The 23,182-nt window shown below is 40.4% G+C and overlaps 1 protein-coding gene across 1 annotated transcript; it reads left to right on the top strand.

Annotated features, from left to right (window-relative positions):
* The first annotated feature begins 485 nt into the window (after positions 1 to 485).
* LOC111667828 (arf-GAP with GTPase, ANK repeat and PH domain-containing protein 1-like) lies at positions 486 to 23,096 on the top strand. The gene is made up of 20 exons (XM_023423670.2): positions 486 to 965; positions 1,504 to 2,734; positions 9,744 to 9,802; positions 9,901 to 9,988; positions 10,253 to 10,338; positions 10,464 to 10,605; positions 10,693 to 10,827; positions 10,945 to 11,066; positions 11,271 to 11,432; positions 12,777 to 12,860; positions 13,132 to 13,236; positions 13,332 to 13,482; positions 14,250 to 14,378; positions 14,479 to 14,616; positions 14,839 to 14,898; positions 15,331 to 15,482; positions 17,442 to 17,532; positions 18,838 to 19,060; positions 19,292 to 19,595; positions 20,074 to 23,096. The coding sequence occupies exons 2-20, from the start codon at positions 1,588 to 1,590 to the stop codon at positions 20,353 to 20,355; spliced, it is 3,660 nt and encodes a 1,219-aa protein (XP_023279438.1). The 5' UTR covers positions 486 to 965; positions 1,504 to 1,587; the 3' UTR covers positions 20,356 to 23,096.
* The last annotated feature ends 86 nt before the right edge of the window (positions 23,097 to 23,182 follow it).

The following is a 23,182-nucleotide window of genomic DNA, read 5'->3' as shown; positions in this document are numbered from 1 at the left end:
CTATTGTATTTCCTATTGCAGTCATGCACAGACATCCAGATTTTTCCCTTCTGTGCATCCTCACTTGTTTCTCTCTCAGAGGGGACAGACTGTGAGGCAGGGAGAGAAAGCAGGAGCTGCCCATAAATTGCTTTGGAAAAGGAGGGGAGAGAGAGAGAGAGAGATAGAGAGAGAGAGATGGAGACAGAGCAGATGCATTGGCAGAAGCAGAGCTGAGGTTTTTTTTTTTTTTTTTTTTCTTCTCCCTCCTGTCTCTTTTGTTGTGTCGGCACAGATAAAAATCTGATGAACGTGGGTAAGGACCACCACCACCTCACTGCAAGCCTCTCATTCCCAACCCGCTTGCCAGAGCTGAATCCCAGTGTGGAGCTGGCTGTGCGGCAGGCTAACGGCGGGCTAGCGGGGGGTTGCAAGGCTCTGTGGCAGCGAGAAGAGGAGGGGGAAAAAGGAGGAGGGGCTGTGGTGAGCTGGTGGGCTTCCTCTGCCTCACAGACACATTTTATTGACTTGCTAATTGGATGAGGCACTCGGAGGAGAGGATGCGGTGACCGAGAGGAGCTGTTCTCCAGAGCAGGGATATAGGCAGAAGGAAGCATTGCTTGGGTTGCGTAAATCCGGCTACTTTATCTCTTTTATTTTAATTTTCTGGAGACATAAAAGATGTTTTTCAGCATCTCCCAGTGACCCTCACACCGTGCATACATAATTTTATGCATGACATTGTCGAATTGAGGCTCCAGCTGCCAGACGCTTCGTGACAAGTGAATGATTTCCATTTTGATGTCTTTTCACCCTGCTCCCTCTCACCTGTTTTTCTCTCGGACTCATCAGCTGGAGCTCTTTTTTTGTCAGCCTTGTTTGATGTGCCATTTGATATGAACGGCAATCTGATGGCAAGATAAAATTCCTTATCAGATGAAATGTACAAGGAGCCGTGCAATGGCTTTTCTTCAGGAAAAATGAAGGTATGATATGGGCGAAAGCCAAGACACATACTGTAGTAAGGTGGCATTATTCAACCAGTATTAATTTTAGTCCTAGTCAAGAAATGGATCAACCGAATGTATTGACTGTTGCATAATTCCAGTATGAAATCTGAGGCTAAGACATCAACACTGTAGAAGGAAATGCCTTCTTATATCTATCCATGTGTCTACCTGTCAGATTTGTACAAAATAAATGAGTTTAAGAGGGAAAGCTAAGGAGACACAGGCAAGGATTATGAATGAATCAGTGGTAGAGACCAGTAGTAGCGGTGTGCATTGAAGAGGATTAATGGAGGCATTAGAAAAAATGGTCTAGACTTGTTTCACCACTGGGTCAGCCTTTTAAATATATTCTGGAAATTTGCAATTCACAGGATTCCTCTTCAGTGACTGCTTGTGTCTTTATAAAAGGAAAGTAGGATACCCGACATAAGCCTGATGTCAGACCTAATCAGCAACACAAGGTTTGATCATGTGTCTGTGTCTTATCTTAGATCTTCTTTCTCCTCTGCTTCAGTCTTGTCCCTGTTGCCATAACTGAGATGTGCAAGTCTGGCTAGGTCAGAGAGCAGGTGCCACTGTGCTGAGGTCTGCTGTCCCAATGAGCAAAGCAGGCAACCCACAGAAACGCACCACCTACCTCATTTCCCTCACTCTGGTGAAGGTTGAGGCTGTGCCAGAGGATGTAGCAGGGAACCAGAAGGAGGCTCTTCCAGAGGGGGAAGGGAGCCCTAAGAAGGATGAGGAGAAGGAGGAGTTGAGCAATGTCCCCGATAAGGAGGGAGGACTTGTATGTGTGGAAGTGGTGGGAAAAGAAAACACACAGGTGGAATATGAAGTGGAACAGGTGCAGGTCAAGTATGGCAGCCCCACAGAGAGCAGAGGGAAGCCTGAGAGGAGGGAAACTCACGGACACCAAAAAGACATCGCAGCAACTGGTAAAAGCAAAGACACTTCTTTCGTGCATCCACCCCTTAGGCAAATGGTCAAAGTGTATGCAGGAACGTCCTCTGAGGGAACTGTGCGCAGAGAGGGACCTCGCTCAGATGCCATGCGCCCTAAGACGGAGCTCTACAGGGAGCCCCCCATGCTGTTCCTAAAGGGTGAAAATGGAGCAGACCTTAACAGTCGCTCACGTTGCAGCCTCCCTTTCTCCGTCCCGCCGCAAGTCAGCCAGCGTCCTGAAGTCCTGATGAGGTCACATGCAGGAGGCAACTCTGCATGCTGGAGGGAACTCAGAGAGGCCAATACCAGCCTGTATCACTCTGCTAAGACTTTGGACCGAAGGGATAACCGTATGGGGGACCAGTCTCCCTTAATGGCAGCTACAACTCTTGGGCCTTACAGGGCGTCCTGGGCCGACAGCGACGGAAGGGGCACGCTCATTCGCCCCGGAGCTCCCATAAGCGGAGGATTTTCAGGCCTAATGACCCGGGACAGTCCTCAGGGGGAGAGGTTTAAGACAGTTACTGTTTCCCTGCCTGCACCTCCTGCCACAGATGTGTCCAGGCCTCAGAGAAAAGGTACAAGTCGTACCCTGGACAACAGTGACCTACATTCCCTCTCTGAGGACCTGAAGAAGGGGAAGGAGGGCCAGGCAGGAACAATCCAGCGAGCTCCTCCTCGTGACCGCAAGATGCTTAAGTTCATCAGTGGGATTTTCACCAAAAGTACAGCTGTTCCACCCAGTGTCAACACTACACCGCCCCTCTATCCAGCTGTGGAGAGGGGCTCGAGTGAGGAGGAAGGTAAGTTCACTTTCTGCGTGTTCTGCACCTGCACACAGAACTTCATGTCAGACTTTGAATGTAAAATCAACCCAATATTTTATATGAGCATTTCCGTTCAGATCGTTTCATACATTTGACTCTGCTTCTAGAGATGCAAGTGGTTTTGAGACCCACAGTGCTGCAAGTACCGAGAAAAAAAAAAAAAAAAATGAAGAGGAAAACAGTAAAGAGGCAGTTTAATCTGGTCACACGAACCAGCAGAGCATCGTTCACACAACTCTGCAGAAGAGATGCAAAACTCCTCGTCCATGAGAATTTGATAACGCTTTCAGAAAACACTATCACCATCCGCTGTTTCAGTTCATCCATCACTGCTCACTTGGGTTGAAATTAAGCGACTGAGAAGACCATTTTGTTCAATCTGATTAAACAGGGTCACGTATTTATTACCATTTACACATTTACATTGCCCCCTCTGGAGTTGTGTGGCCCTGAACCAAAAAAAATCTGCTCCCACTTTATCATGGTAATGTTCTGATACAATTCACAAATGTATTTATTTTGGGCAGTTGCTGGGAATTACATCTCCCAGATATTCAATTATCTGGTGTGCGTGAATATATTATTCATATTTTCATAGAAAGTGGATTTGAATGTGGTTATACCACTAATATAAAGGAAGAGTCCTTTGTGATTATCATCTGTTAAAATAAGCTGTTGTTAAGTTCATTCTCTTACACTATCTGCATGTTCTTCCTTTGCTTAGAGAGGAGTGGAGAAGTTAACGTGAGCAGCAGGTGGTAACTGAAAGCTTTACAGCTGAACACTGTAAGTGTTTGCGACATGATGGCCAATAAGTTAATAACATGTAGGGCAAAGACGCACGTTAATGCCCCAGCTGCCAATCTTTCCTGTCTTTGGTGAAACAGCTCTGCTGTTTTGTTACAGACCCGAGCTCTCAGTGTATCTGAAACTACATGTAATGCCTACACAACTTAAAATAACTATGTTTGGTGAGAATGCCGTCAGATCGAATAAAATGGGGCTCCTTACAACACACCTCTCTAAAGAGGAAAAAAAAACACAGGATGATCTTCCACTTAAAGCTGCAGAAGGGTCAGGTTTCTAAAGGAACTTCACATCTGTGAGACTCATGTGGCATTTATCCTCTTAATTTTTTAACTGTGTCATGGTAAACCAAAAGGGAAAACCAGAGCTCAGATTCCATAATGATCTGCAGTCACTTATTTGATTAGTCAACTGACAGAAAATTAATGGACTGAAGTTAAACTAATGAATAAATATATTTTTTATAAAATATATTTTGATAATCAGTTAAACGTCAAAGTCATTTTAAAGTAAATTATTCTCTGGAGACATTTTCTAGTTACAGCTTCTCAAATGTGAGGAATTGCTGTTTTTCTGTGTCTGACAGCAAACTGAGCCATTTTGGGTTTTGGATCAGTATTCAGACTAAACAAGATATTTGGAGATGTCACATTGGAATTTAGACATTTTCATGGGCATGTTTTCACTATTTTCTGACAATTTATAGACAAAGATATCAATTAGTCAAGACAATAATTACATTAATCATATTAATTGATAATGAAAACCATTGTTAGTTGCAGCCCTTTAATGATCACTAGATTTGCTATAAAAATGTAAACACATGTCAAGATAAATCATCATCCTTGAAAAACAAAAGCTGGATCTGTTGCTAAAGATCCTAATGAAATCAATGGAATATTATGCAGCTGTAATTAAATGCAACTGTTGCTAAGGTAAAGATATGGCAACCACTCAAAATAAGATAAAACCATATATAATTAGATTTTTGAAATAAATGTTAAAGGCAAAGTTTCAAAAGTTAGTACAGAGTGTTCTTTATCTGTGAGTCATACTTATGCTTCACTGTAGGTGCTACAATAGTGAATAATGAAGACTGTAAAATGCTGTGATCTGTCTCTGTACCTTGTACCTAATGGTTTGGATATCTGTTTTTGGGGAATTCCTCAAACCCCTGACACTTAAACAAACACAAATTAGATCAGTTTTGTCAAAAACTATAAGGACGCTTCATGAAATATTAAGGCTTCTCTATTTTGAAGTAAACGAAATGATGCAACTTTATCAATCTTCAATCTTTATTAACATATTCTAAAGACAATCATCTTTGACAGAGAGTGTAGGATTGGAGTAAGCTCTGAATAATTTGTCAGGAGTAAGTGGGACATGAATAATTAAGGTTGGGGATACACAGAGCTGTGTTCATCGGAGGAGCGAGGAGAGCGGGAACCTGCTGCTTCCTGCTCTGTGCATAGAGTTAATCAGTCTACAAATGGACCCTATTCATTCGTCGACGCTACATTGTGTTTAAGTGTTTGTGAGCAGCATAGTTAACATCATGTCATATTGAACCTGTAATTTAAGCATTTATCTTGGTATTTTGATGACAGATGAGCGTTATTGATCACATTTGATTTAGAAAATATTGATCAGCATTGTCAAGAATGTCAGAGACACACAGCAGCATATTTTCAGCATCATGTGTGCACCAGTGGACATCATGTCTCTATCCCTCTCACACACACGTCGCTGTATCCGTGAGAGACCATTTATTGTATAGAGACCTGGGCTGGAGGCTTCTGGAAAATGGAGTTGCCATGGCAACAGCAAGCCGTGAGAGATGCTATTTGGTCTGTGGCGTGACGCTGTTGATGGAGGGGAGTGTGGGCGTGGGGATAGCCCAAAGATGGGGATGAGGGAGAGTCGACGGGGTTTAAAGTTAGGATCTGTGTCCCCAGAGAGCCGGGCCGATACCACGGCCCCGCCCGAGCACAGCGTGACCCGACAGCTTCAGAGTGTGTGTGTGCTAACAGTACCTATGTCGTTGTCTCTGATGGTGTGAGTCCTACATCGATGGACATCTGTAAGCACTTTCGCAGTGTTGCCAAGAGTGTGTGAGTGAGTGGTTGCGTCCACACTGGCGGGCATTTGTCTTTGTCTGTTCAGCCTCAAATCTGCAGATGTGCGTGATGTCCTTCGCGGCTTTGTGTGTATATGAGTGTGTGTGTGTGCGTGTGTTTGCGTGTTTGTGTGTGTGCGAGCGTGCGTGCGTGTGTGTGTATATGAGTGTGTGTGTGTTTGTGTGTTTGTGTACGTGTGTGTGTGTGTGTGTGTGTGTGCTTGTTTTATTAAAAGGTCCATTCACAGAGGCACCTTTGCTGTGATTCTACTGAGGGTAAGCCTAAGGCACTCAAAGCACAATGTTTAGTGCAACCTCTCAACAAAAAGTCCTTTAAAATGTAAGAAATATCTGTCAGTAGTAAAAAACTGAAAATAATATAATTATTTTCTTGACACTAGTGGACTTATCTGTCTTAGTATCTTGAAACAAGATAGAATGACACTATTTTTTTCAAAGCCAGTCCATCATAATGTATGAGCTTTCAAGAGAACTTTATGGCTGAATATAAGAGAGTAAGTGATTGAGCAGACATACTGTATATCTATGACCGCAAAATTAAATTAAAGACTGAGCTATGGGAGTGATAAAAAATAAGAAATATAGCTGCAAGCAGTACCTCTTTTGCGCTTATTACTGGAATTTAAATAGTAATTCGTTATACTACTGGAAAAACTATTATTACTGTCACGCATTATTAGTCAACACTGGTCTCCGTATTGTTCATTGTGACAAAATTACAAAATGAACCTCAGCTGTGTGTGCAAGTCATCAAAATTCATAAATATGACAGGTGAATGACAATAAAGCAATTTTTCAAATATGTTGTGACATGACCAGTAAATTTTACAATGCCCCAACATTCATCCAATGACATTATTTCCATTGTAGGCCTACGTTAACAACACACCTAATAATTAATAGTTTATTTTACTACAAAATGAATTCAAGAGGATAAATTACACAAATCTATGCACTTCACTTTATGTTTATATAAGCAAGGCCACAAGGGCAGAGGCTTCCATTCTCAAAAAACAATAACTAGTTTCAAATTAAAGCACCCTTAAAATGCTACACTGTAAGGCCATATGGAAAAGATTTGTTACAAACATAGTTCAACATAGATATCTACCAATTTTTGTGATGACTGGACAAACTCATTTGTTTATGGCACAATTTGGACCAGGCTCGTGCACATGTTTGGAGCTGGTGTCGCCCCCTATTGAGCAATGTCAAATTAGTTTTACACAAGTGATTCAAAATTGTTATTAAATATATCCTGCAAGTTTTGTAAGGTTCGGATAAACATTTTCTCATTTGTAAATTGATTTGTGCTAGGTTATGCCAATTTCTTGGCCTCCTAGTGGTAGATTTGAATAACATTTTCAGGGTATGTTTTTTTACTTAATCATGTGGACTCATCCTGCAAGTATTGTGATGACTGGCCCAACAGTTGTTGACATGACCCTTTTAAAATTCATTGGTCAATATCATGAAAACCAAACAAATATCAACAAGCTTTATTCAGCTTTTGATAAGCCTGGTCCAATAATGATGCACAGACTTTTTAGTAGCGATCAGACAGTTTAGGAGGACATGTCAAAAATGTGCATGTGCTCCAAATTTGATGACATTCTGTCCATCAGGTTTCAGGTACACATTTTTTGATATTTGTGGCAACCCCTATGGGTCGTCCTCAAAATGCTTTGAAGGGCCTATTCCCAAACATAGCCTGAAGATATCTACCAAAATGTACTATTGTAATACTGTAACCTTAGTGTCTATATGTCCTTTATGAATTTTTGTTAAAAGAATAAGCCTTTTTTGCCATGTTTTACTTTCAGCATCAAAAATGATGAAGATTATTTACTGAACTGATTGCTAAAGAGACACAATAAATCAGCACGGCTGGAAGATCATTATGATAACAGTTAACCAGTGAAGCAGATATATTTGGGTATAATCTCAGTAATCTCACAACTATTTATCATCATGACACTTGGAACATAATGTGAGCGTTTAATATTAACACTCAGTCATCATGTAGTTGCTGCCAAGTCGATGCCCTTATCTCTAAGAAACAAAGCCAGAAAACCAACATAAGCACAACTCTGTTTGAATTTTAAGTGCTCAATAGATAATAATAGATATTTTAAGTAATGTTAAAGTTAAATTGTAATTTACATGCAAATTCACATGGTGTTAATTTACAATAGAAACATAGCACCTCTTTCAGCCATCTTTCTTTGTACCATGGTTTTATAATAAATGCCTAGATGTAAGAAATTTATTGTGCAATTCAAAGACTTTTGAAGAACCAAGGATGAGTTTGCTCATCTTGACATGCTGCCTCACCTTAAAGATGACGTAACTGTAAATGTAACTAGATGAGTCACTTTACACCAGCTATCATCTATTGTTTCTTTTAAGAGCCATTTCTGTTCTGTCTGATACAAAATAAAGCTCCACGTAAACCAAAATCCCACTATTGATCCTTCAGTATTAAAACATCCATCTTAACAAGGCATTTGGTCTCAGATTCTGCCTTCAATGCTTTTTTCTTGTTTATTCATTATTCACTATCCTCAGTGCTGTTTTCCCTTTTTATGAAATATTTTAGAAAAATATTGGTCAGTAATGTAACAGTGCAGGATAAATCAGATTGTTGCACTAGCATTAAGACTCTGGCTAACTCATTTAGACACAATAGTAACTTAAACCATTTTAGATGAAAATGCAAAAATGCTGCATTAACAAATCATTTTTATTTTTGGTATTTTAGATTTAGTTTAAGTTGTTTTCTTGTTTCTGATGCATATCCACTTCTTTCAGAAGTCTATTTCAGACAGGTTTCATTTTCTCGATACCACAGAGCACCCATATTCTGCCGTCTTTCAGTTGACACTGACTTCTATAAAATTCATGAAATGAGGGATGTACTCATTTGTACTTGGAATAAGATGAATTATCTCACCACAGCTGGCTGAATTCTTTCTATTGCTTTCAGTCTTCAAAACTGAGTAAAAGAATAAATGACTTGTTAGAGGTTTTCTGCCAGGTAACCACAATAAGAGGCAAAAAAGTGGCATGCCTAACATTGTTAGGGTAAACTAAAGATATCTGGCGTGCTCGCTAACTCGTGTAGACATGCACATTTGTACACTTGATTGAATTTGCTGGGAGCTGCAGCCTCTCTGCACCCAGTGGGGAGGCTTGGACACCCTGACTCTCCTCGCTGTGCTGTGTCCACAGACATTAACTTAGCCAACAGGCCACAGTAACTCTTTTCATTCAAATGAATGCTGTGGCAATAGGTCTGTTTGTCAATGTACCCTGACTTGTAAAGAAGATAGGATTCTTCTTTGTTAATTTACAGAAATAGGTCTATGTCTTGTTTAGCTTAGCTTAGAAAGATACTCTACACCTTTCTCAACTGTCTCTGCTGAAAGCGGGTGGTATGGTTAGCTTAGTTAGCATGTTAAACATGCTTTCTAACAACATCTTCAGCATTCGAGCCCTTTCTCCACCAACCTCAGCAGTGCTGTCCTCAGTTTGAAATTTGAAAATTCTTTTTTCGAAAACCCAGGTGACATGTGGCTGTATTTGGTAGGTAACATGATACAACAAGTAAAGATGCCAGTTTTGCAGTTGTTCAAACATGTCACATATTTTTTCACTTTTACTTGAGTCTAACCACCTTTGTTTCCTGTTTATACCATTTCAGATCTCCTATATGACACTATTTTAAAAAATTTATGTTTATGTTAATTTATGTGGAGTGTTTAGCCTAGCCTAGCCTAGCCTAGCCTTGCTTGGCCTAGCCTAGCCTAGCCTAGAGTGGAAGCAGAGGGAAACTGTTAGCCCAAATATTACCGCTGTTGAAAGTTCAAATAACTTCCAGCAACTCCGAAGTTGTCTTCTTTGTAGTTTGTATTCTGTATCTTGGTGTAAAGAAAATTACCAACACATCAGGGCGTTGAATTGCTGAGCTTATTTTTAACTTTTTATTAATAAATCCCCCACCCCCTTTTTGTTCTCTCTGTGAATTTGTTTCTTCAGCTGCATGCACCAGCAGTCAAGAATGGACCATGAACCAACCTGTGCAAGAGCTTCACCTGGTAAGCACGAGGACATAGCTTTTACAAACTGTTCAGTGCGATTTTATACTAAATGAATATTTTCTTTCTCTCTGTCTATTTTTGTGTATGGTCTCCAGGGTGTTTTGGGAGGTCTGTGCAGTGGGAAGTCTGCTCTGGTCCACAGACACCTGACAGGAAGTTACCTGCCACTGGAAAACGCTGAGGGTTGGTTTCACATATCGTCATCTACAGCCTTTATGTGTGTTTTTTCTGTCACGCTGTTGAAACCTGACAATATACCTTTATCACAGCAGACATTTTGACTTGGCATACACAGGTGTAACAGATAACATTAATAGTGGCCGATCCACCACCAGGGGCATGCTAATAATTGTATTAGTTATACAGGTGCTTTTCCTGCTATAACAAGTGGAAATGCTTGCTGAGAAAGACATTTACAGTGGCTATTGTTTATCCCCATATTTTCAGGACGCCAGTATATTAAGGATGTCCTAGTGGATGGACAGAGCCACCTGTTGATAATCAGAGAAGAAACTGAACTCCCTGGTTCTCAGGTGGGTAAAGAACTGACCTGAACTTGAATATAATGGACAACTAATTACACTTTGTATAAATTAGTCTTTACTCTTAGCACGCTCTTGTGTAATTGAGTGCTATTCTTCTTCTTCCTTTTCCTTAGTTTGCAAGTTGGGTGGATGCAGTTATCTTGGTGTTCAGTCTGGAAAATGAGTCGAGCTTCCAGGAAGTTTACAAAATCTACCACCAGCTTGCCATCTACCGACCTGTCACTGAGATACCTTTTGTAGTAGTTGGCACTCAGGGTAAGACACTCAGACACAACATGTGCTTTCATTCAAATGTTTGCAGAGTTGACATCTTGCTGTATCTGTTGTTTGTTCTTTTTCTAGATAAGATCAGCAGCACCAACCCCAGAGTAATAGATGATGCCAGGGCCAGACAGCTGTGCTCAGATGTGCGGCGCTGCACTTACTATGAAACCTGTGCAACATACGGCCTCAACGTGAACAGAGTCTTCACTGATGGTATGTGTCCAGGTGAAAGCCAGACTGCAACATGGAGCATACTGCTGAAGAAGAAGCAGATATATGAAAGATTATGTGTCTGTTTAGAGGGCTAACATTTATTTTTTGGTTCCACAGCTGCTCAGAAGATCATGGCAGCCAAGAAGCAAGCTGCTCTACTGGCTTCCTGTAAATCTCTCCCAAACTCTCCCAGTCACTCTGGAGGATCCACCCCAGTGTCAGGTGTCTTTCCAGGACAGGTAAAACTGTTAAAGACCATATGTTCCAGATTGAGCAAAGTTGGACCATTTATCTTTTCTTACTGAGTGTGTTGTGTATTTCAGGTTTTTGTTGTCAGGCTTTTTTCATAGGCTGTATGCACATTGTTGTATCAAACTCAATTATCTCGCTCTCCTGTTCACCTCCCCCCTCTTATGCTGCTCTGCCTCGTTCCTCTCTTTAAGGCCAGTAACGGTGGTCAGAGCAGTGATTACTCCTCATCACTTCCCTCCACCCCTGTGATCAGTCATAAGGAGATCGGCAGGACAGCCAGAGGGGAGAAACAAGACAGTGCCACGCCTGGGTCAGTGCGAAGCGCCACCCGAAGACGCACCTCTCGATTTGCGGTACATATTGATCAAGTGATTGTTTTTTAGGGACACAAGCTTCAAGTGTGGTTTGGCACTATTTACTTTCCCTTTATTCTCTTTCTCTTTGTTACTTTTACCTCACATTTCACTCGGTTTCCATGTTAAAAAAAACTCATGAAACTGTGAGCACTTGTCAAGATGCCACGCAGATAAAGATAAACCAAGGCTCAGCGGAAGAATGCTATTGATAAACCTATAGTCACAGTAAGAGACTTTACTCTTTCATACAGTTTATTCACCTTAATATACAAAAACTTACTCACTCATATCCACAGTGAACAGTTTGCTCACAGGGCCCATAAAGTAGGAGTGGGAGGTATAACCAGTGTAAAAAGCACAACGGTAGAGAGATGCACCGTGATATGGATATGGCTCTACTGTTATAGGATGTCTTTTATTTGTCAAAACAACACACATTATCAGATAAGAAGTGATGGGTGAAGAGGCTCATCACACCGCATTAGTCTGTGGAAATTTGCATTCTCCTCAATGTTTGACTTTTGAAAACCAAAGCATAGATCAAGCAGTCTTTTTGCAAAAAGAAAGAAATTCATATCTAAGAAATACCCATAACTTGGTACGGGATTTGACTATGAAACTTAGGAACTTTATTTAAAAAATTCAACACCACATTTTGATCAATGTTTGGCAGAATGGTGAATAGATAATATGAAGTCAGTGGCTGAAGCCTATGTGAAGCCTATGTTAGTTTTTTATTTTTATTGGTAACACGGTTTTTGATCAGTCTCTTGCTGGTAAGACTTGATGGGGTTATCTGACATTGCATTTAGAAGAATTTTGAAACAAAAGATTAAACCTGCATTTATTGATTTTCAGCCCCTAGGGAGCAGGGCAATGAACTGAAAGCACAACTTCGTCCGTATGTTGTTTGTTGCTGGGCAGGTAGTGCTCAGTGGGATTAAGAGGCTTCGATGAGTCGATGAGAGCAGTGAGAGAGAATTCACATGTTAACGTTTCAAGCTTTAAAACCAGAACAGTGAGCTGAAAGATGCTAAAATACTCCAAGTTGGGTGATATGTACATTTGTCCCTATGAGTGACCCCTTTCAGATTACTAGTAAGCTTTTGTTAATTTGATAATATTGATATTAATGCAAATGGGACTGGTACTAAACTAATTTCTATGGAAATCAGTTACATTTATAAGCCAGTCTGTACAGGCAAAATATCTTTTATGGCTTTTTTTTTTTTAAATGCACAGTTATTCATAGGGGAAAGGCTCAATGCGTTATGAGTTAGAATTAATATTTTTAACCAATCACCCCATTCTTGCCTCTGATGTTATTGCTTTTTCGTCTAGGGCCGGAGAGGCAGTGATTCAAACAGAAGAAGTGCAGACTATAAAGGAGATCTGGGCAGTGGGCGCTCCATTCCCATCAAACAGGTAGGACACAGATTTGCACTTGATACAGAATCAAATATCATGTATCTAATGACCCTCTGCAGAGGACATCACACCAGCAGTCTCTCCAAATCAAAGGTGTGAAGGCAGTTTCATCACGTGGAGCGGTGAGGTGTGATCTCTCAAATTGCCCTGATGAATAGTTGGTGGGTCTTGTTGGCAGCCTGCAATCGTGTGCCGCCGAAATATGTTAGATGAACACGCGAGACTTTAGCAATAAATTCTCACTCTCGGGTTTTGTCACCTCCATCAGGGCTTCCTGCTGAAGCGCAGTGGAAGCTCACTCAACAAAGAGTGGAAGAAGAAGTATGTCACACTGTCCAACGATGGCATACTGTCCTATCACTCCAGTGTCAATGTGAGTCACTGTGTTGAGTCCCCAAAGCATTATGCTGCTGAAAGCACCACTGACGGCTGGTGGCTGATGGTAATGGCGGATGTTTGGTTTGACAGGACTACATGCTGAACACCCCGGGGAAAGAGATGGACCTGCTGCGAGTGACGGTGAAGGTGCCGGGAAAGCGACCGCCCCGTGCTGTACCTGCCGGCGGCCCTCCAGTCGGGCTCAACGGGCGGGTCAAAGACCCTGAGGGTCTCAGCCCAGGTCAAAGAATAAACATTTTTCCTGCATTGTACACCATGAGAGGATGAGGGCAATTCTAATTTTAGATGCCACACAAAAATGTATTTAAATCTGGGCGTAAGTATAAAACATAAACTACAACAAGTCTAACAACTATTTTCCAATTATCAGAGGAATTATAGCAATAAAACTCACTTACACAAAGTGCTTCAAAGTGCACCCATGAAGAGGCTGAAATCTGAAAAGATTGATTGAAAGTCCTGAGTTGAAATCTCCTCGATGGTTCTTTTCTTTGTGAAGCACGGGTGCATGTGAGTGGGTGAAACAGAACCTGATGACACTGAGTAGAAATGAGCAAAGTAATGTTAAAAGAAAAAAAAAAAGATAAAGAGGCAAGGGTTGGGGCGAAGGAATCAGGGCTCAGAACTACAGTCAGTGCATGGTCCTTTGGATTTTAAGACTTTTTTGTGAGGAGGGGGGGTCAAGCCTCTGTACCAGAGTGGGAAAGAAATTGCAAGAGAATGCGAAACCTTAACAAAAGAGCATCATAAGGGGTTTTACAAGTTTTGCAAGAGTGTGTGAAACACTTCACCATTTATTTAGTAATACTCTGTATCTTTTATTTTCTTTGGTATATATATATATATGTATATATATATATATATAGAGAGAGAGAGAGAGAGAAAGAGTCAGTGATGTATTTATTTAAATCACAGAAACTCAGATTACATTTAATGTTTGCCTAAATAACTCTGTTATTAAGTACATGCTTTCTGTTGTCTCTTTAGTCCCTGTAAGTGCCAGTAGTCTCCTGCAAGTGGAGGAAATGGAAGGCCTGGGCGGTGCACTCTTCCTGAGGAGTAACAGAGGGGTGCAGCGATGTCCTTCCACATTATCTAACCATGCTCAAAGTGTTGGTGAGTAAAGGACCTCAGTATGTGCATGACTTAAAATCATCCATGTGTTTGCACCAGATTCATATAACTTGGTGCATTGGTCCTGTGCTCTTGTGCCTAGACTCTGCAGTTGAGGGAGTCTCCAGCTCCTCCTCCACCAAAGATGTTGGCTCTGCCTCCCCAGTGACTGACAGGAAGAAGCATCGCAGGAAGAAGAGCATGAACCAGAAAGGAGATGCAACCACTGGCCAAGCAGATGGTAACACTGGAACAACTCCAGCAAATGTGTTTTTCCGTTCAGCATTCAGCAAGCCCAATAATAAAGACAGCAATCATATTCTGAGATTTTTTATATGATGTTAATCCTGAAAAAACAATAGTAATAATTGATAACTTTTATATTACATCTAATGTGCTTTCAACATGTAACATTTTTTGTTTCCTCTCTGTCTCTTTTGCTTTTTCGTGACTTCTTCTGCAGCCAAGCGCAAAATGTGGAAACTGAAAAGCTTTGGTAGCTTAAGAAACGTAAGCAAGACAGGTAATGTTGATCTGTCGAACTTCATCTTTCAAACTCTGCCTGACCCTCTGTACACGTCAGTCTGTCGGCTTGGGTTCCTTTCACATCACGGAGGGATATTATATCATATCAAGCTTTGTTGTAGCATGGCTAAATTAAACTGTAAAATATGCAATTGGTATTCTTCACAGATACATTTAGTCTTCCTTCATGAATGCAAAATTTATCATATGGGTCAGGGGGTTTGGTTATATTTGAACAGTTCACTTATACAAAAAGAAAAATGATGGTCCAACACGGATGCTTAACTGCATTGATACATGCAAACTTAAACCCTTTCGTTCATAATGCTGCAGAAACGTCTGCATTCGGGGGACTGGCTTAACTTTCTACATGGGCAAAATGACTTCCACTGAAAAATCTATGTGGTGTGTTCATGTTTTTCTGTGTCAGATGAGGATAACTTTGACTTCCTCATCGTGTCGAGCACTGGCCAGACATGGCACTTTGAAGCCCAGAGTGTGGAGGAGAGGGATTCCTGGGTCCAAGCCATCGAGAGCCAGATCCTGGCCAGTCTGCAGCTGTGTGAGAGCAGCAAAAACAAGGCAAGACAGAACAAAAGGCATTCAGTGTATTTTCTATAGACAATGCATTCAATGTATTTTACAATGATAATTCTTTTTTAACTGTATTGTCATTAATTACCTTCATTAATTATGTCTGTACTGGGTTTGTAACCCACAATTCATCATTTAACTGGTGTGGCTGATCTTCCTCACTGCAGTAAAACACAGTAAACATTCACATTAATGCATAAAAAGACAGTAAAGAGCCTTTTACATACTTATGCACATACATAATTCTCTATCAACATACTGTGTATGTCTGAACATGTATATTGACATGAATACACCAATGTACCTGTACACATTAAATCTGTTCATTGCCTATATGATATCACAGCACAGCTATTTAGCCAATCTTGTTTCAAAACAGTCTATATTGCCTCTTATTTTATGAGATTTTTTTTCTATGCTTTTATGCTTCACCAGTTCTATTATTCTCAATATTCTAATTAAATACTTTCCCTTTTGGCCATTTTTTCAGGAGGCATTACACCTGATAAGATCATTTAAAAAAATCTGGATCCATGGAAATGTTCATAATACATTCTTTTTCACTAATCTAATACATGACACATGATCTAAATATGTGGGCGAGGTCTGTATAGATTTCTCCCATCAACACAGATGCAAACGAATCATATTTATTGATTACTCCCACATATGTTGTAATGCATCTTCATCTGTTTCCTACGGGCACATCTCCTTGTGTGTGTGTGTCCCAGTGCAGTGATAATGTAACTCACAAAGGACAAAATATTAATGAATATGATAACAACTCAAGATGTGCCTTTTTTAGTATTACGTGTACCTGCTTGCATGGAGATGGGCCGAGTCATACACCTGAGGTTTGTTTTTATGCAAATCAGGTGGTGCAGCGCAATATTGGGACCCATATTGGCATGAAATTGTGTCTGCGCTTCCATCTGCTCAGACCGCCTCTTATTGCAAGTCAACAGTATAATTCTTAAGGCTTTAGTTGCCAGAGGCACACACACGGCATAAATACTTTATATAATAAAATCATTTTGGGCAACAGGATGTGTTTGCTGAATGAGACCTGAGCTCCATCAAGGACATAAACAATATTCCAACACAGATTTGTTTGGACAGTCCAAACCAATATTTATATTTATATATAGTTTTGTTAACTGCTAAAACTGAGCATTGATTGGCTTAAAAAATTATTGGAGGATCATTGTGCAAATATCCAGTACATGTATGCAAATATAAATGAAGGCAATCATCCTATTTTTGCAAGCAAAATATAGACAGCAGATAGTAATAGTGGAAATGTATATTTTGTACTACAGGTTGCAGCAGTTGTAGCCAAACTGGGTTTTTATCTTTTTTTTTCTCAAAAAAAAGCAGCTTTGTTTATGTGAGGCGATTTCACTATCTCCTGAAATGTAAACTGAAATTTAGAAGCGGCATTATCTGCTCGCTAATCTCATTGTATGCTATATATTTACACCCTGGGACTCCTGGATGAGAAGAGCTTTCTCTTAGGAAGACTCTTCTCAATCCATTAGGAAACTGCAGCTAATGCGATCGGCCATTACCAAAGTGCTGTATGTGCCAAACTAACAAATGGGCTAGGATTTCTGTTCTTGAGTGGGGAGTACGTCCTGGTGTGGAATTAGTTCAGTCATCTCTAAAAATTATAATTGCCACTAATATGATGATTCTGAATGATTACCTAAATCCCATGATGCATGTCTTTATGAGAATAGTATGTCCTAGGAGGCCAAAACCCTTCATTTTACAGCTTTAAATGGTCATTATAATGATTATAGCCATCTACCACAGCTTTTTCACTGGGAGATTTGGAGATGATAATCATTGTTATTAGTAATGAGAGCACTTAGCGGAGCTAATATCACAGAGGGGCGCTTTCTGGTGTTTTTTTCATTTTATTCATATACTGTGTGTTTTCTACAGGCTCGCAAGAACAGCCAGAGTGAAGCTGTGGCTCTGCAGGCGATCCGCAACGCAAAGGGCAACAACTTCTGTGTTGACTGTGATGCACCAAGTGAGTAACACACTCTAACAGCTTTTCTCCTCCTTGTACATGTCCATACGCGTGTGTGGTTTTGGTACATTTCCCATCTTGTCTCATTTCATCCCTGTATGTATGTGTCATCTCTCCAGACTACCCTTGTTATTTTCTCTTTTAGTCATTTTTTTAGTTTCAAAAGTCTGTGAAATAAGAATCAACCAGGTTTGAGACTGAGAGGAATGTGGAGAATTGAATTTATGGAGCGCTTGAAGCATTATTACACTAGAACAAACCTGGTCAGTCAGTGTGGAGAGTGGGTGTGACCACTGGATAGTCAGGTTTGGAAAGTTACAAGAAAATGTCTCACTATCTAAAACCAGCTTCACAGCTTTCTGACTCTCCTAAGAACAGTTCATTTGGACTTTATATTAACATTTAACATATTCTAAAACCTAGTTGCTTGTTATTTATTGAGGTGTTGCAGTCACATAATGGCCCTGGTGTACATGCACTGAACACTGAATTGATCGAGTGACTATGCATGTACTATAACTCTAAATAAAGCAAAAATCCCTGTTTTCTGTGTGTGCCTGTGTGTGTGTGTGTGTGTGTGTGTGTGTGTGTGTGTGTGTGTGTGTGTGTGTGTGTGTGTTAGCGTGTTTCCCAACCATATTTATTATATTCACAGGAAAACTGAGTTTAAATTTTTCTTCATTATTGTATTCATGTTGTATAATTGTTGAACTTTTAAAGGTAAGTTAAAACAACTGTCTGAGTCCTTCAACTCAAACTCACAACCTGAATGCTTTATTGAATCTGAATTGAGTTGTCATCCTTGAAATAATTTTTTACTTGTGTAAGCAAAACTTTCGGCCAAAAGAATGGCTACACTGTTAAGTGCAAGGTAAATTAGTCCATTAGGGAAGGACGTGCAAATATTGTCCAATTTCAGTCCAACACATGAGCAATGGGCTGCGATGCAAACTTTCGCTTTTAGGAAATGTAATCAGCAAAATTTCACTCATACTCCAGAATTAAAATCAGTGTCTTAGAAATCACTAAACCGAACAAAAATAGATTAAATGCTGAATATTCTTCTGATGTTGGAACACTTTAAAAGGCCAGAGTTTCAGGGGAATATAATGTTTGGCTCACTGGCCACAGATTTAACAGCCCTGCTTTAAAACTTGTCCAAACAGGATTTCACACAACTTCAGACACTTTCATGGCATGACATGGCCAAACAATTCAGATGGTAGAAATCTGTCAACCATATTGCACATAGTTTCAAATGTAGTGTCAGCCTAATTTGTTTGTGTGTACTCTCCCTCTCCCAAGATCCGACCTGGGCCAGTCTGAACCTGGGCGCTCTAATATGCATCGAGTGTTCAGGAATCCACAGGAACTTGGGAACCCATCTGACGCGTGTTCGCTCCCTGGACCTTGACGATCTGCCACGAGAGATGACTCTGGTTCTCCGTGCCATCGGCAACCACATGGTCAACAGTATATGGGAGACGCGCACACTGGGGCGGCGTAAACCAGCGCCAGATGCTACACGGTAAGGAAGGAGGGTAAAAACAGACCAACGTGTTATGAGATGTAACGTTATTGATGCGACATGGGGCAGCACTGCTCTAGTTCAATGTTTTACATCATGCGGGTATGAGCTGCTTACAATTATGTGTCTGAGTGTACAAGTTGTTTTACATTCTTGAACAGAAGAAAAAACAAGAAGCTGTAAATGTATTTCACCTTTCTTTCTGTTTCTCTGCTTTCGTTGCTGGTTCAGGGAAGAGCGGGAGTCTTGGATCAGAGCCAAATATGAGCAGAAACTGTTTGTGGCGCCGTTGCCTCCTCCCACTCCCAGTGAGGGCCCAGACATCACACTATCTGGCCGTCTTCTGTTGGCAGTGATGGAGCACAACCTCCCCAGGCTGCTGCTCCTTTTGGCCCACTGCACTAAGGAGGACATTAATGCACCTCTCAGCCTGGCCCTCTCCTCCAGGTCGCTCTTAGCGCTGCGACTGCCCGGCTCTGCCCTGCACGCTGCCTGTCAGCAGGCTGATGTGGTGATGACGCAGCTTCTTGTTTGGGTGCGTTTCCCTCCCTATCTGTTTTACCTCACTGTGATTCTTCATAATTTTGATGTAGTAAACACCAAAGAACTGCAATACACAGCGACAGAGACACGTTGCACTGAATGAACAGAATAGACAAAGTGTAAAACGATTTTAAATGTCGACGTCCACAGCAAAAATAATAATGTTACCCTTCAATAACCTCTAAGTAATAGGCTCAGCAAGAAAGAAAAGATGCTGAATAAATAACTCAGCAGACCACTCAAGGTGATGTGTGTGTGTGTGTGTGTGTGTGTGTGTGTGTGTGTTGGCGTGTGTGTGAAAGGCACTAAAGCTTACTGAGTCACATCTTGTTGGGATAATTTAAGGCAGCCTTGTCAGGTTTTAGGCCTCAGAGACCACAGGCCATTTATTCCATGTGATAAAATGTGGAATATGGGGTAATTACATAGTCTGATCCAGTTTTTGATCTTCTTTTTCTCTTTGTGTTCAGTATGGCTGTGATGTTCGGTGTCGGGACGCTCAGGGGCAGACAGCGTTGGCTCTGGCTCGCTGTTCTGGCAGCCAGGAGTGCGTCGACATCTTGCTCCAGTACGGATGCCTAAATGAACCGTCCCCCTCCGTCGCCACGACAGTCGGTTTCGCAGCAGCCTCTACATCCAGCTTCCCTGTTGCTATGACGCCTAGCCTGACGGTTGCCACGACACTCAAGATCTCGCACAAGAGCGGTGGCACCAGCTTGAGCTACAGCACTTCCAGAAGAGCAGTGTCATAATGGAAATATGGTGTGGTATAAAGTGTGTGAGTGTGTGTGAGTGTGTGTAAGAGTGTGTAAGAGTGTGTGTGTGTGTGTGTGTGTGTGTGTGTGTGTGTGTGTGTGTGTGTGTGTGTGTGTGTGTGTGTGTGCGCGCGTGCATGTTTGTGTGGGATGAAAACACTCATTGTTAATCACACAGGCACATTCAGTCTGCTACAATGATTTAACCAAAACAAAAAGAGAAATTTTCCTGACTACACATGACATGGCGTTCAGATTTAATAGGAATGTATTGCACTGTATACCAGCTGGTTTGATTCACATTTCCTCATGCAGTCAGTATTCAACTTTATTCTCCACTCTACTGAGGATGGAAATCTGCCTTTGGCCTCAAACAGCTTAACTGAGCATCTAGAGCCCAGAAATAAGGAACTGCAATAAGTTTACTCTTTGAAAGATGGACGTCTCTATTTTCAAGTCTGTCTTGCTTGAAATCCCGGTGTCAAACACATCCATACTTCTTCTTCTACTTTATTGACCACGAATGTTTTAAATTCAGAGTGCGTATACTGTGTTACGTTCAACACAGCTGGTCGTTCAGTGCATAAATAATGTTGTGTAAGTTGATTAAAAAAAACAAAACAAAAAAAAACTTTACAATGGTTGGAAAAGAAAGGTTGTTTTAAAGATAATCAAAATAACTGTATAGAGATACATTGATAAAAATACTATAATATTCTAAAGATTTAAAAGTGCTTCATTTTCCAGATTGTTATTGTATGATTTGTACAGTTGGTTCTGTGTATAAAACTCAAAGGGTTATTCATAGCTGCTCAGAGATTTACTGCACAGCCTCTTGGTTTGGTTTTCCTTTGACTACCACCTGATTAACTCTTTGACGTCCACGACTGAGATTTCTATGTTATGTTTACATCACTGTGTGTGACATAAACACTGCACATGATGTGTGCGTCATGGCAGCAGGTCATTACCGTGGCGAGTGTAATACTAGACGTGTACACGAAGAAGTGAAATGCCTCCATTTTGACTGAATGTATATGAAAACAGATGGTTTGAGTTCATTATTTCAAACACTAACATGTGTTTTCCAGATGTTACTGTTTTATTTTTTAATTGACTAATATTCCTGCTGTGACTAATAGACATTGAAAGTAATAGGTTTAATAGATCAAATGTTGTGATCTACATAACTGGGCCTTTGAATGACTATGATTATATTTACAAGTGGCTGAAAACCAACGTGAACTAGAAGAATGTTGCCCAAAGTAATATTTAAAAAGAAGGCATAAAAAACAACCCTCCTGCAGTACTGTGTGTATTTTGTGTTGATCTGAAGACGCTGAGTGTACTTGTCTGTGATGTAAGCATCTCTCTCCATTTGTATTTTTTTACTCATGCAATGGTTCATAGAGCATTCATTACCAATACACTAAGGCTACTGCCCAAGCTGTGGTGTTTTGTTCAGAGTTGTGTGTGTTTTTGTGTCTGGGCTCTTAGCAGACCATTTTCAAAAGGCAAGCTGAGTTGTTTTATATATATATATAGATATTTATATCTATATATATATAGATATATATACGTTTGTCCAGATTTGGTTATTCACTTACCTATTTTGACCTTTAAATATACTGTAGAATTTACTCCTGGGAGGATACGAGAGGCTCCAGCTCACAGGAGCATCATGCAGTGTAGTTACATCTCATATGCTGGTGTGCAGAAGGTTCATGTTTCAAACTGAGCTGAGGGCATCATTTTGTAGACAGGTGGGAGTCCTCCAGTAGCCAGAGGACATCACTTAACACTCTTCTAGCATTTGAATGTGAGGTGTTTTGGATCACACCAGCTCTTGTTAAAGGCCCCTACTGGCTTCGACCTACTTCTTTCTAGGTTGAAGTCATGGACTCATTTTTATTCCATCATACCATCTCTGAGATGGTTTCACTTTCATGGAGTTGTGAAGTGATTTTTCTGGGGAAACACATGTAAAGACAAATGTGATATAAACACAATAACTAGAAGGCAAATGGTGCCAATATGGGGATGTTTTGTAGATTTATAGATGTTGGTGTTCAGGAACTATATAAAAAACATGAGGTTGGTATATATGATATGGAATAATGATATATGAATGATATAAATATAGAATTAACTCTATCCAATTGCAATACAATAATCCTGTGCTTGTTACAGATTGCAATGCATGAAAGAGAAAACCCAGCTTTGTGTTTTCCCTTAAATACTGACATTGATTCAATCCACTTCTGACATGTTTGTGTTTACATTGCTGTGAAAGCTTCAAACTCGGGCCTCGGCTCTGGAATATGTACACAACTCGAAAAGAACAAGAAATGTTTTACTCAGAGTTTAATCCAGCGTACATTTGTAAACATGATTGTTGATAATCTTCTAAAAGAAAAATGAATGCAAAGTTACTGTTGACAGGACAAAGATTTCAGTGTAATGGAAACATTTTTGTTGGGCTTTTTATGCGTTTTTGAAGTTTACTGCTTGACATAAGTGCTGGTGTTTATCTTCTTGGTCCATTTTGGACCATTTTTATATGCCAACACAAAACTGCTCTGCACCGAGTTTGGTGTACACTGTATGAGAAAACTAAACTGAGACTGACATATCTAGAGAAAATAATCTATAAAGAGTGAATGTACAATAATAATTAGCAGAGACGATCAGTTCCATCTTAAAATAAAACAAAATTTCCTCTCCGCTCACAATTTAAAGCAAGGCTGCTGTGATTATGTCAGTTTTCTGGTTTTTGTTTTTGTTTTGTTTTCTGTAATTTATCTGGTGTGTAATTTCGTTAAAA

The sequence above is a fragment of the Seriola lalandi genome, unplaced genomic scaffold (genome assembly GCF_002814215.2).
Source record: "Seriola lalandi dorsalis isolate HSWRI2012SDOR001 ecotype SW California unplaced genomic scaffold, Sedor1 jcf7180002054692, whole genome shotgun sequence".
Taxonomy (NCBI): Eukaryota; Metazoa; Chordata; class Actinopteri; order Carangiformes; family Carangidae; genus Seriola; species Seriola lalandi.
This window is presented reverse-complemented; position numbering and strand designations above follow the sequence as displayed.